Here is a 14,418-nt window from a genome sequence, read left to right as displayed (position 1 = left end):
ATACTCAGCTAGACATGTTAAGCAAATACTCATATGTAAGCTGACTTTTTGAGCCGTTTAAGAGTACTTAAAGTTTATATATATATATAGCCAGCTCGCGAGCTAGCTTGGTCAGACTTGGCTCATTTATATCTTTAAAGCTTATGATTGAGCGACATATATTGGGCAATGAGTCATATCCTTAGGGAGTTATAGTTTATATTAAACAGTTGATAACATTACTAACAATCCGTTGTAGTCTAGTTGGTCAGGATACTCGGCTCTCACCCGAGAGACCCGGGTTCAAGTCCCGGCAACGGAAATTTATATTTTTGCAATTTGGCAACCACAAGGTTGTTGCAGTACGCTTGAAAGTAAAGAAAATATGAAGGGGAAGAGAAAATGTATTTCTAACAAAAGTACGCTTGAAAGTAAATGGATTGAGCTCATAGATAGATATACATAATAAATAAATTTTTTTTTGTTCTTTTCTGTCAAACCACATATACAAGAACACCGTGCACATTGCATCATCCTTTATTCAATGCATAATAAAACACGCAATGATTGTCACTGATATTGTAAAAGCTAAAAACATTTGACAAACTCTTTTGCCCTCACCATCCTCCTCTCTGAGAACCCCCAGAAGAATGCACATTCAACCTGTCAAGAACAGTATTAAAATCAACAGGCTGCCCGCTTTCCTCCATCCTCTGGATCACGCTCGCAACATGGTCACCCCTGAAACCCATGCTCGCCATTTTCTCGATCAGCTCGGCATAAGGGTGGTTGCGAAAGAATTGTGAATGGCTAGGATTCCGGACCATTAGATTGGGGCCTGTTGTTTGTTGTTGTGGATTCTGAAGAGAGACACTTGTTGGAGGATATCCACCTTGAGTGTAGTGAGGAGGTTGAGGTGGATGATGTGCCCTCCCTTCATTGTCATACATCATATATGCACTTCCTGGAGGAAGTGTGGGCTGAGGGCCAGCAGTGGCATATCCGTCACCTGGTGGTGCTCCAAAAGTTGCCTTCATTTGCTGAGGAGGCTGCTGTGGAACTGTTCTACCTGCTCCTCCACCATATCCGTATGGCATGGCATCGGCACGGCTGGATACTGGTTGAGGAATTCCTGGAAATGAAACCTGCATTGGCATGCTGTTTGGCAGTGTTTCCGGAGGAGATGGGTTCGTTGGTTGACTTGGTGGGTAGGAAGAGTAAACTGTTGCTGGTGGGGGCCTGATCTGAGGTTGCATCAACGGCTGTTGTGGTGGCTGGGATGATTGTTGTGGCCATTGCTGCTGATACTGAGGGAATGATTGAACTTGTGGCGTTTGATTTACTTGAGACTGGGTTGGCTGTGGTCCCACCCTAGAGATGTCCTGCAGTTGGGGTGTTCGGTACTGAGAATCAGAAGGCAGATATTGACTCTGAGAGTGTTGTGGTTGGGCCGGTGGATTTGGTAATTGAGTCGGAGGGAGATAATAGGACTGTTGTTGGGTTAGATTCTGAGGTGGTGCTTGTGAGGGGGGTGCCACAGGCTGTGGCTGTGGTGCGACTTGGTGCGGCAGCGCAAGAGCTAACTGCTGGTTATGAGCATCAGATGTGTTGTCAGTCTTTTTGGAATCAGCTGCCGCTGCGGAAGCTTTCTCCTCATTGGTTTGGGAGTGGCTTGAAGAAGATGACTCTTTTTGCGCAAGCTGAAGCTTGGCCAACTCTTTCTGGGTCTCAGCAAGTTCTTGTTTGTCTCTTAGGATCTGTACAGATCTGTGGACCTGCAGTGGGCAATATAAAATAATCAACAGTAGCAAATGGCATCACCTACTTGAAAATGCATATAGTCATTGTGAGAAAAAAGGGTTAAACATGTTGGTGCATATGTCTTGAGCCTGCTAATTAACAGCAAAGCAAAATGCTTCCCTCCCAAACACTATAGTTCTAAACATGCATGGGTCCATATCAGGTTCAACTTGACAAAGGAACAAAGAAAAAAGAATGAATGGTTCTTAATTCAATAAGACCATATACAATCTATCTTGCTTAAGAAAAGCAGGTATGCAGATTAAAAGATTGGTCTCAGATGCAATCTTCCGTTGGAAAAGAGAACTTTCAAATGTTTGTATATCACCACTGTAGTCTTGGAACAGAATCCTGAATCCAAAGTTATTGTTCCGAGAGATTCACCAAGACTTACTGAAAGATACGTAAATTTTTCAAAACCCTAAGATGCAATAAGGCAAGTATATGTTACTCATTGATGCATAATAAGATATTTCTGCAGTATAATCTGCAGAGGTGACTTAATTGAGCATTTGCTGAAACAGTTGAGCACCACCACAATCTGCCACTATCATCTAATTACCTCTCATGGGGTATACATATAGAAATATCAAAAGCCAACTATGTTTGTGCTTAAACAGAGCTCAAAAGGTTTATTTGTAGATAACATTTTTCTAATAATTGAGATGATATATTTAAACTATGACTAATTTTATTTTAAGGAGTACTCCACTAGAGTATCCAGAAAATGTGACTTAATTAACTCATTACCCAATCTCCAGGTTTATGTAGTTAAAACTCTCAATCCTCCCACCCTAAGTGAACAGGCTCACCAAAGTATCAGGGGTAGAAGAAAACGGTCTTCCTAGAAGCTTTATTTACCCGCACCCACAAAAAACAAATAATTTTTGGGCCCGACTATCCTTTGCCGCATTGAGGAAACTTTCAGAAGCTAAAGGACCTCTAAAGTGAACATAAGGGTGCCACATTTCATATCTCATACCAAACAAAGAAAAGAATATCCCCTACTTCAGACATAAAATTTTGGAAATTGAGACTCACTTCTTGAAGATGTTTCTCAAGAGATTTAAGCTTTGAATCTTGATCTCCATGATCTCGAACTAAATCAGACCGCATTTCTCCAATTGATTTATCAAGATTGTAGCAGTATAATTCCAGCTGCGACAACCGTGAACTGATTCCCTCAAGAAAGCGCATAAGGTTGTCAGCATACTTTTTCATACTTTTTTCAACTGTTGCAATCACATCTTGGCCGAAAGAATCTTCTGGCTGGTTATAGACCGCAGGAAACATTGCTGATCTTGCCATTCTGCTTTTCTGAAAATCCTGCTCACAAGAAAACACAGGGAGCTTGTAGAAAGTGAATACAACAGTATTCCATTTGCAGTCACTCAAAAGGCATTAGAAAATAACACTAGCTAGCATTCAAAACAAGTTGCTTTCCGGAATCAATAAAATAGCTAAAATGCAATCCTTAAAACCATGTAAAAAAATTCTTAGATCCCAATCGATAAAAACTACCGAAGGATGAAAAAGTTGCAGCACAAGCATGCTATATACCAGCACGTCAATTGAGCATTTTCCTTCTTTATTAGAATGGTATTAAAAAAGAAAAAAGTTTCTCAAACGAAAAAAGCAAAGCTTGTAAACCATTAAAATCCGGGCACAGACACATACGTACCAATTTACTATGAACAATTTGAAAAATAATACAATTTTTTTTTAAAAAGATAATATATACTGCCTTCTTCTTTAATTTGCTCAAAATGAAACCCCATCTGAAAAAATCCTTATAACTGAGCTCCGCTAAGGAAAAAATCTAGGTTTTGGAAGTTAAAGCTCTTTCCATATATAGAAATCAGGACTTTAACCATCCAAAACAATAAATAGCACATGAAAAATCTAATCTTTACAATTCTACAAAGTAAAGCAATAATTAAGCATCTAGAATTTCATCCAAAACCCTAATCGCCATTTCAAATACTCCCAAACCCAGATTCCACAAATGCCCACCGAAAACGGACGAAATTACATCAAACGCCAACTCCACCGAAACCCTACTCAGTGCGGAACAGTTACCTTGCCGGAATTGGAGCCGACGACTGGGTCGCCGTGGCTCCCATTCGAAGCGTCCTGGTTCCCGTAGTCCTGGTATGAGCAAAGGATGTCATCGGTCCCGAAATCAAACCCCTTGGAGCCCGGGTTGCCCCGACCCGACGATCCAGACGCCATCGATAGAGATAAAGGGATCGAGATATTCGTAAGCTTCTAGAGCGAGAAAGCTAGGGCTTTTTCTAGAGAGAGATAGAGAGGGAGTTTCGTTTGGTTTGTTTGGAGACGAAGTTTCGTGGGTTTTTTTATTTATATGAGGATTTGGGGAAGCGAGAGGAAAACGTTTTTCTTTGATAAAAGATTGTGTTGGGGCTTGCGGTCAGATAAGGATTCGGTTCACCGACCATGCTTTTTTGCAGGTTTAGCCCTTGATTTTCGTGTATTTAAATATTACACCACTTCAACATTAATGTGTGTATATATATATATATAAATATTGATGTTGATTATGATGAATCATTGAATCTACTCTTTGTTTATGTTTTTCTTGTCACGCCCGCAACTCCTTACCTACCCTAAAGCATAATAGCATTGATGTCCGCTTACTTTGGCTAGTCGAGATGTAAATTTATATGAAATTTACCTAAATTAGATTGGGTGCTTTAGTAAAAATTTAATATTTTTATCTCGTTTAAATTTTTAAAATAAATAATAATTTGATATTATACTGAAATAGGGATAAAAAAAGGTTTTTTTTTTTTTGGGCATTTTTGTAGGGATTGATCTTCACTTTCGTTTATTGTGAAGAATCGGAATGAAATCCTCATAAAAAAAAATGGTTTCAAGCATTACTTATCAGAGTAGATCTTGATTTTGAATTCTAATTTACTCCTATTTTAATTAAATATTTTACGAGTTGGATTTCACTTATCGAAAGAAACTGTTTAAATATTAATTAAATAATTAAATTTATAATTTTTTAGAATTAAGTAGTAATTTAACTGAAAAAACAGTCCAACCTAAAAGTAGCAAATGATGTTGTTATGAAATCTGTTATATGCATACATCTCTTTTTTCTGATCAATCACATGTGAATTTTATAGATTTAATAGTTGATTTGAAAAATTAAATGCTTCTGTTTTAGGATTCTTTAATTTCCTCTACAATCCCCCAAATATAGTAAATTAAACATTTGTTATCATGAATATAGAGGGATTGGCATTGGGAAAGTTTTATTGAAGCAACTGGTGCTGATTTTCATGGCAAGTTTGAAACACAGATAAAGCAACCTTCTAATTAATAGCAGAGTTCAAACCCAAGAAGATCAACTGATGAAGAGATAATCAAATAAGAAAGAGTTATACATAAAACCAACTTGTAATCTTCTTATTCAAATTTATGTTGTATAGCCGATTGTAATATCTTGATGTTTATAAATACAAAATGCAAACACTCTCTTGCAAAGTTTGAGAGAGTATAGTTTTCGGATGGCCGAACCCACGATAGAGTTCTACCATAAATAGAATGGAGAGTTTCTTAGAGAGAGGGAAATGTCTTTGTCCGTATGGTTTGGAGAGAGTGTCCCTTTTATAGCGAAGCTTGGATGCTTGTCATGTGGAATGTAAGGTCCATTTGATTAATTGTCATTTAGTGAGTTGTTTAGTGAGTTTCTTATATTAAATAGACTTTAAGTTTAGACCCTATGCTGAGTGAATCGGCATCCTCTCTATTTTATTTGAACTAGATAATATTCAGTTAGTTATATTTGAAGAGTATTTTTGTCCCTTAAAAAAATAAAAAAACAAAAATACTGTTCTAATTAATATAACTAATTAGATAATATCCAGTTCAAATGAACTGGAAAGGACCCTGTTCCATGCTGATTAGGCCGAATATTCAGGTTGTTAGACCCAATACATTATTTACAAGAATGACAGAAATTTCTGTCAACCTACTCCATTAAGCGCCAAATGTCATATCTCACATATATAGGTTCCTATAGTTGGAATTGCAGATTTATAGAGCCATAGCTGACATACTCAGATCTAATGTGTGCAATACAATCATAACATAATATTTGTCACCAAACTTGCTCTCTAGCTACCACACCAGTAAAATATGGAGGAGAAAGCCAAAAAAAAAAAAAGAAAAACAAACTGAGAGCTGATATTATCTAAGTCTTTTGCAGAAGAAGAGGATCTAGGACAGTGTGGATGGAATAGAGTAGAACAAGCATGTATATAATGACTCCAATGAAGCCAGCAACAAGGGCTCCTTTTACTTGGTCACAGTAGTTTTGAACTTGGCCGCAGATGGGCAGCCAACCAGCAGAAGAATTTCCTTTCTTGCCCACTTGAGCTATTGCCAAGGCTGCAGAAATGCTTGAACTGAGCAGCATGGTGAAAACCTGGTCCAGATAATATTGAATGCTTTATTAGTTATATGGGTGCTATAAGGGTCCTTTACCAATTTCCTTTGCACAGTACATATCAGCTTTATGAGCTCATTTAATATCCCAATCTCACATAAGGAAGATTGGGATATTAAGATAAAGTGGGTAGATTATAAAAACACTAATTGTTCACATTTGTTTCTTATTAGGGAGTAATATTATATACTGGACAAGTATTCACCGTTAAAATTAATTTCCATCATCAAAATTTTACAGGGGATCAAGCCACATCAGTTTTGGTGGATAAAAGGTAGATGCTTATCCAGTATATCGTATTGTTCCCTTACTAGATGAGACTGAGCATTTGTAAGTGATTTTAGAGAATCCAAAATTGATTAGTTATTTTGGAATGATAACACATATGTGACTAATGCTTTCCCTAATTCATTATAAATGATGTCAAAACACTGATGTGGCCCTGCCAAGAGGGAGATTAGGTTTTATAAATGATTCTAGCAAGCTCTAAATTGACTAATCTTTTTAAAGTGATAGCGCAGATATGGCTAGTATTTATAGTTTAGCTGACGTATTATGTCATATCGAGTCATGTTCATTGTGAAAAACATTATATATATGTAAGAAGACTTCAAGACCATGTTTGCACACTAAAAATGTTCCTTTCTGTTTTCTGATTTCCATATATGTTGGAAGAAGAAAGTATGGGTGAAAACGCATGCAATATTGCTAGAAGTACACAAAGGAAAATCGAAAATGAAGCCCTGCCACTATTTCTTGGTGATTACTATGCTTAATTAAGAGCCACAATTCATTGTTCATCACTCAGATAAACCAAAAGAAAAACAGCTATATATTAAAAGAAATGCTTAATTTGTAGAAAATTACCACATCCAGGGCAACGACCAATCGCCAGAGCAAACTCTTCGGAGGAAGAAAAAGAACCAAAAGCCCATAAACACTCACAATAGCGTTTGCAATCACAAAGTACCTATTATATATATATTATCAAGCTTTTAGCATTAATTAAGCCATAAAAGAAGAAGAAGAAAGTGGTACAAAACAAGAATTGAAGAAGCTTATTAATTACTTGAAGGCCGGGGAGTGGCTGTACTTTGCCTCCACAGATACACCAAAGACGGAAGTAGTTTGATGGCTTGTTGCCATGACAATTGCAGCTGAAAGGGTGGCTGCAAGAGCCAGGAGCCTGACCAGAAGGGTGCAGAGCCTTTTGATCTTGGCCATGGCTGGAATATGCTACAAAATTGAAGCTCGCTCAGGTGCACATGGATGGCAGTGATGAGATTAATATTCAAAGGAGTTGGTTGAAATTTTAATTTATTACATGGAAACGTTACTGATGAGGGGCCCTAGCTAGAGTGCGTTAGGAAGGCAGATGAAGGGTGGTACACTTGTATTCGTACTTTTTTGCGCTTTGTTTGTTGAATTTCTCACCCGTTACCACCACCCTCAATATCTAGAGTTTCCACTTTTTCTGCTATCTTCTGTAGACTTTTAGGTGTCTAAAGGCAACGTGTTTCTTCTTCTTGAATATTTTTTATTTTTTAATTTAAGAAATCTAATATTAGGAAAAAGAGAAAGAAAAGAGAGGGAAAAAAATTATTTAAATATATATATTTTTCAAATAAATGATAAGAAAAAGAGAGAGGAAAGAAAATAAAAAAAATTAAAAATAAGATAATGGTAAGGAAAGCAAAAATGCCATCCTAGATGCACTTTTGGTTCCTTTAAATTTCCTCTGGTTTAGAGAATGTTAAGAACAATTTTGCAGGAAATTTTTTGGAAGTTTTTCCTATATCTATAAATAATAATATAATTTAAAGAGTCTATTGCTAGTGCTCTTAATCTTTCTTCGTGTTGGAAAACCAGTGTTAAGAAAGAGAAATTAGACTTGGTGGGTGTAGCTCTATTTTTTTTTTGGTTGAATGTGCTAAAAAAAAAAAAAAAAAAAAAGGAGGAAAAATGAGAGTTAGTGTTGGGTAATGGATCGACCACTCAAAACCCAACACACTTCTAGGCCCAGTCCAATGTGCAAGCCCACTAAAGACAGGCCCAGGCTGAGACATAATCGTCCCAGTCCGAAGTATGACTAGCCCACCGAGGGCATTATCATCTTTTTACCAAGGGTACAATGGTCCTTCGGCTAGTAAAGAAAACCCACGTTCGCCAATGAACATGGGATTGGCCCGGCTGTCAGCGCCAAACCAAGACACATGGGCCTAAAGATAACTCGAGTACCCACGTCCAACACAAGTGTGGCCGAGCCACCCACTATTCACTAACACACTCCACAATCTCATGATCGAGGAGTAACCCACAACCCATAATCCACTTCGCCAGCATGGCACACGTGGATCCTCAGGAATGTGAGGCCGAGAATTACAGGGCGACAGCTGCTACCTGATGCCTATAAAAGGGAGTCACCAGTTCATTATTTGGGTAATCTCAATTCTCTCTCTCAAGCTCTCATTGAGTATTTGCTCTCTCCCTCTCAGATCAACTACTGACTTAGGCATCGAAGCTATCCCTCGCTGGCACACCACCGGCAGCTCTTATCCTATCTTTGTTATTTTGCATCCTGACTAATCCTCGAACATTGTGCCACTCCTCGGACATCGTGCCACGTCACTCCTCGGAAAACTGTCATCAACAGTTTGGTGCCGTCCGTGGGAAAACTTCGATTTTCATCAGTTCTTACCATTCAAAATTTGACATGGTGACTACACATTAGCATCCTGAGCTGAATGTTCATGTTAACGTTCTTGGAGCATCCAATGATCCGAACGGTTGGATCGCTTCATTGGAAGAATTCATGAAGCATATGACCGAGTCCATGGATGCCATGAAGAAGCAGAATGAAGACCTCGCTTCTCAACTCCCTGCTAGAGGGAACCGAGAACATGAAGAGAGACGTAGAGGGAAGCGACTTGTAGGTCATGGAGATGGCGAGAGCTTTGTTCAAGGCAGCCATGACACAACTGTACAAGGTGAAGAGAACTCCCACAATGAAAGATCTCATCATGAACGATCCCATAACGAGAGATCTCATCATGACTGATCTCATCATGAGAGGTCTCATCTCCCTGCTAGAGGGGACCGAGAACATGAAGAGAGATGCAGAGGGAAGCGACTTGTAGGTCATGGAGATGGTGAGAGCTCTGTTCATGGCAGCCATGACACAACTGTACAAGGTGAAGAGAACTCCCACAATGAAAGATCTCATCAAGAGAGATCTCATCATGAATGATCCCATAACGAGAGATCTCATCATGAGAGGTCTCATCGCGGAGGGCATCACAAGACCAGTGCGGATGCAGAAGTAGAGGATTTGAAGAAAAAGTATGTATGTAAAGATGGCTCGGCAGATAGCTAAATGGAGAGGACCAATCGGTGGCCGAGGATCTGATGCAGAACATGAACCTACCTTTCACTGATCGAGTGATGAGGTTTCCTCTTCCCGATAAGTTTAAGGTAACCCGTGTCGACAACTACGATGGATGCAAAGATTCAACCGATCAAATAGAGAGCTTCCGAGCTCACCTCATCTTCCATGACACTCCAGACGAAATCCCATGCCGAGCCTTCCCACTGACCTTGAAGGGAGTTGCCAAAGAATGGTTCGGGAGGCTGCCTCCCAAGTCTGTTGATAGCTTTGATTTCCTTAGGCGACTATTTTTTAGTCAATTTCTGGTGATCCGGAAGAGGAAGAAGTCCCCTGCCTACTTGCTGTCCCTTGTGCAAGGGAGGAATGAGTCCCTGAAGGACTACATGATCAGGTTCAACCAAGAAAAGCTGAGTGTAGAAAGCTCGAAAGAAAAGATGGTGCTTTCAGCTTTGATGAACAGGATCAGAACTGAAGGGTCGCTGATAGCTGAGCTAGCCCGGAGACTGACGTTGGTAACTTTTCGTCAGTTTATGAACAAAGCCTAAGAGTTCATAAACCAAGAGGATACCATCGAAACCCTGATGAAGTCCAAAGGGGAGAGTGGTCAGGGTGGAGCAAGTAGCAGCAAGGCAGCATCAGAGAGCTCCGGGAAAAAGAGAAAGGAGGAGAAGAGCCCAAAGAATTCGGGAAAGAAGGTAGAGCCTTTCTACCAACGAGACCAGAGATTGACTCCTCTGAATACCAGTGTCACCAAGGTATTCATAGAGATCAAAAGGGATCCCAATTTTAGATGGCCAAAGAAGATGAGGACTCCTCCGCAGAGACGCAACAACCAAAAGTTGTGAGTACCATAATGACCACGGTCATCCGACCGAGGATTACGGATGGAGATTGAGAACTTCATAAAAAATGGGAAATTGGTGAGGTTCTTGGCCGAAGAAAGAAAGAGGGGTAGGAACCCTCAGGAGCACCAGCCTCTATTGCTGGAGGCTAATTATGAAGGTCTCGAAAGAGGATGAGATCAAAGAAGAAGATGCGATGAGCTGAGGAGAGATCAGGACGACCACCAAAATCCTCCGAATCAGGATGTGATAGGTGAAATTCACACAATTTTGGGAGGGATAGCTGGTGGTGGAGGAGAGTCCAACTTTGCGAGGAAGGCTCACGCGAGGAAGGTGAATATAGAGGAGGTTATCCTTCTGGAAAGGCCCATAAAGGCTCAAAAGAAGGATTCGATGATTCTGTCATTCACAGAAGAAGATACGAAGGGGGTTGCAATGCCCCACGATGACACATTAGTAGTGACAGTGACGGTGACTAACCATGCCATACACCGAATTTTAGTGGATAACGGAAGCTCGGTTGATATCTTACATTGGCCGATTTTCAAGCAAATGGGTATTGATTGGAAGAGGATCAAACTGTTTGGTTTGCCACTAGTCGGGTTTGCAGGAGAGTAAGTCCAACCCATAGGCAAGAAACGGTTATGGTGGATTTCTTGGTGGTTGACCAACCATTTACTTACAACGCAATCATCAGTCGTCCATCATTAAACAAGTTGAATGCTGTAACTTCAACTTACCACCTAAAGATGAAGTTCCCAACGGATGAAGGAGTTGGAGAAGTGAATGGAGATTAGGTTGCAGGAAGAAAGTGTGATAACACTTCGCTGAAGAAACCCTCGGGATTTGCGCCCCTAACAATTAGTAATGTAGGTAGTAGGAAGGAGGGTGAACCAAAAGGTGAACCAGCCGAGGGGCTGGTAGAAGTAGTTGTGGGGGAAGGAAAGGTTATGAAGATCGGCTCACAACTAACCCCAGAAATTCGAGAAGGCCTCACTAGCTTTCTTCGGGAAAACATGGAAGTGTTTGCATGGACACATGAAGACATGCCAGGGATCAGCCCCAAGGATATTGTCTATCAGCTAAACGTAGATCTAGTGATGAAGCCAGTGAAGCAAAAGAGAAGAAAGTTCGCTCCAGAGCGAAACATGGCCATCGCAGAAGAGGTGGAGAAATTGCTCAAGGCTGTTATCCCGATTGGTTGGCCAATATAGTATTGGTCAAGAAGTCTAATGGAAAATTGTGGATGTGTGTGGACTTCACTGACCTGAACAAGGCATGCCCGAAGGACAACTTTCCACTACCGCGCATTGATGCGTTGGTGGACTCAACGGTTGGATATGGGTTACTCAGTTTCATGGATGCTTTTTCTGGTTACAACCAAATTTACATGCATGAGGCTGACCGAGAGAAGACTGCCTTCATCACCGACCTAGGCTTGTATAGTTACAAAGTCATGCCATTTGGTCTAAAGAACATCGGAGCCACTTATCAGAGGTTGGTGAACAAGATGTTTCGAGAGCAGATTGGAAAGAACAAGGAAGTCTATGTCGATGGCATGCTCATCAAGAGTGTGTTACCAATAGACCACTCCCATGATTTGCAAAAAATGTTTAAGACATTGAGGCAATATGGGATGAAGTTAAATCCCGCAAAGTGTGCTTTCAAAGTCTCCACAGGGAAATTCCTCGGTTATATGGTGTCCAACCGAGGAATCGAGGCCAACCTTGAAAAAATCCATTTGGTCCTAGACATACACTCCCCGAAGAATACGAAGCAGCTTCAACAATTGATGGGAAGGATTGCAGCGTTGAATAGGTTCATTTCTCGGTCAATTGACAAATGCCACCCCTACTTCAAGATCTTAAGAAAGCCATTTGAGTGGTCCAAGGAATGTGAACAAGCATTTGAGCAACTGAATAAGTACCTAGCTAGCCCACCTTTGCTGAGCTGAACTATTTTCGGAGAAATACTGTATTTATACTTGGCTGTATCCCTAATTGTGGTCAGTGCATCTCTAATCTGAGAAGAAGAAGGCGTCCAAAAGCCAGTGTATTTCATCAGCCGAGCATTGACAGGAGCCGAGGAGAAGTATGTGCAAATGGAGACGCTTGCCTTCGCCTTGACCATTGCATCAAGGAAGCTTCAGCCATACTTCCAGGCTCACATAATCAAAGTACTAACCGGAAGAAGGTGTTGCGAAAGTTAGATCTATCTGGCAGATTAGCAAACTGGGCAATCGAACTTGAGGAGTTCGATATTGAGTTCATCCCTTGGAACGCAATCAAGGGCCAAGCTCTTGCATATTTTTGGGTAGAATTCACCAATATGCCAGAATCAAAGGAATGGTTGAGGGACGGCGTATGGGTGATTTACGTGGATGGGTCATCCACAAAGAAGAACGGGGGAGCAGCAGTGGTGTTGATCACACCAGATGGAGAGGAGTTATGTAGTTCTTTGAGATTGGTATTCAAAACTACCAACAATGAAGTCGAGTATAAAGTAGTCTTGGCAGGACTCAGTTTGGCTCAGGAGATGGGAGCAAAATTCATAGAAGTGCGAAGCGACTCTCAAGTTATCGTTGGACATATTTGAGGAGAGTTCGAGGCCAAAGGGGAGAAGATGAAGTTGTACTTGTCCAAAGTATAAAACATGCATCAAAATCCCGAGGGAAGAAAATGAAAGGGCAGATCATTTGGCTCGGATGGGTTCAGCAGCTAAAGACAGTGTGGAAGAAGTTGAAGAACCGATACAAATTCTACTCCAGCCTGTTATAACCGAGGAGATAACGGTTTTAGCGATAATGGTGATGCCAAAATGGGCAAAAGAATTGGTAGAATTTTTGGAGAAGTGAACTCTTCCAACCGACAAGAAGAAACCAATCCAAGTGAGGACTAAGGCTGCTCGGTTTACCATGGTAAATGGAACCATCTACAAGCGAGGGTTCATGTTACCACTTCTCAAATGTGTCTCTAAGGAGGAAGGTGATTACATCCTCCGAGAGATTAATGAAGGAATCTGTGGTAGCCATTCGTGAGCAAGAGTGTTGGCACACAAAGCTGTCCGAGCAAGTTTCTACTGGCCAAACATGATTCGGGACTCGATGAAAACAGTCAAAACTTTATGTTTTGTTCGTACAATTCTGACCTTTAATGTAATGTATGTTCATTTCAATTCAATTATGTGAGAAAATTGTGATTGATTGTTGTTTATCAATTATGAAAACGTTGGATATTCATTTTGTTTCATCCGACGGATGCATTGAATCTTTTGATTTAAATTGGATATCCATTGTCTTTCGTTAATCAAATGGATACAATGAATGCTTTTGATTTAAGTTGGATATGTTTTGTGATTTGTACAATAGTTGGATTCATTGAATCTATCAATAGGTTAATTTTATGAACATTAGAACATGCATAAGATTTTATTGAAATTCGAATGTATGAACAAATATAATGATGTGTGCTTTGATTTGGTGAGTGAGAATTCTGAAACTTAACATTTATCTTTTGATTAATTTTATTTGTTTTGTTTTCAATTTCAAATTCACAAACAATTTGGAACTAGATTAAGATAGAATTAATTTAGAAAGAAATTAATTTTTGCAACACAATTTCCTGTGGATCGACCTCGTACTTGCACACGCTATATTGCATACGACTCGTGCGCTTGCGAGTAATTTTAAATTTGCACATCAAGTTTTTTGCGCCGTTGCCGGAGAATTGTTTGTTTTTGAAAATTGATTTTTGTTTAAATTGATTTTATTTTTCTACTAGTTATAATTAGCTCTTTTGTAGATCGGAGGAACCCAATCCCTGCTAAGACGCTCAAGCGCACGTCAATACGCTCGAGCGCACTCGAGCCTATCGCAGCAAGGATCTTGTGCGCATTTGCTCTTGATCGTACCTCAACTGCACTCGAGCACATCT

At 40.1% G+C, this 14,418-nt stretch overlaps 4 protein-coding genes and 1 non-coding gene across 5 annotated transcripts; 3 read left to right on the top strand and 2 right to left on the bottom strand.

The window, feature by feature from the left end:
- Window positions 1–228: 228 nt before the first annotated feature.
- TRNAE-CUC (transfer RNA glutamic acid (anticodon CUC)) lies at window positions 229–301 on the top strand. Its single transcript has one exon. It is a non-coding gene; the product is annotated as a tRNA-Glu (tRNA).
- Window positions 302–485: 184 nt separating this feature from the next.
- On the bottom strand, window positions 486–4,184 carry LOC132182543 (formin-like protein (DUF1421)). Its single transcript, XM_059595821.2, has 3 exons — window positions 3,859–4,184; window positions 2,821–3,105; window positions 486–1,754 (listed from the first exon to the last, which is right to left on the bottom strand). Exons 1-3 carry the CDS (start codon window positions 4,009–4,011, stop codon window positions 597–599), a joined length of 1,596 nt encoding a protein of 531 aa, XP_059451804.2. The 5' UTR covers window positions 4,012–4,184; the 3' UTR covers window positions 486–596.
- Window positions 4,185–5,795: 1,611 nt separating this feature from the next.
- LOC132182955 (CASP-like protein 1C1) lies at window positions 5,796–7,523 on the bottom strand. Its single transcript, XM_059596328.2, has 3 exons — window positions 7,329–7,523; window positions 7,127–7,229; window positions 5,796–6,238 (listed from the first exon to the last, which is right to left on the bottom strand). The coding sequence occupies exons 1-3, from the start codon at window positions 7,481–7,483 to the stop codon at window positions 6,005–6,007; spliced, it is 492 nt and encodes a 163-aa protein (XP_059452311.2). The 5' UTR covers window positions 7,484–7,523; the 3' UTR covers window positions 5,796–6,004.
- Window positions 7,524–9,673: 2,150 nt separating this feature from the next.
- Window positions 9,674–10,489, top strand: LOC148585319 (uncharacterized). Its single transcript, XM_088516707.1, has 2 exons — window positions 9,674–10,156; window positions 10,232–10,489. The coding sequence occupies exons 1-2, from the start codon at window positions 9,674–9,676 to the stop codon at window positions 10,487–10,489; spliced, it is 741 nt and encodes a 246-aa protein (XP_088372833.1).
- A 39-nt stretch (window positions 10,490–10,528) lies between these two features.
- Window positions 10,529–13,081, top strand: LOC148585318 (uncharacterized). The gene is made up of 4 exons (XM_088516706.1): window positions 10,529–10,646; window positions 10,764–11,100; window positions 11,540–12,389; window positions 12,497–13,081. The coding sequence occupies exons 1-4, from the start codon at window positions 10,529–10,531 to the stop codon at window positions 13,079–13,081; spliced, it is 1,890 nt and encodes a 629-aa protein (XP_088372832.1).
- The last annotated feature ends 1,337 nt before the right edge of the window (window positions 13,082–14,418 follow it).

This window comes from Corylus avellana, chromosome 5 (genome assembly GCF_965113065.1).
Source record: "Corylus avellana chromosome 5, dhCorAvel1.hap1.2, whole genome shotgun sequence".
Lineage (NCBI taxonomy): Eukaryota > Viridiplantae > Streptophyta > Magnoliopsida > Fagales > Betulaceae > Corylus > Corylus avellana.
This window is presented reverse-complemented; position numbering and strand designations above follow the sequence as displayed.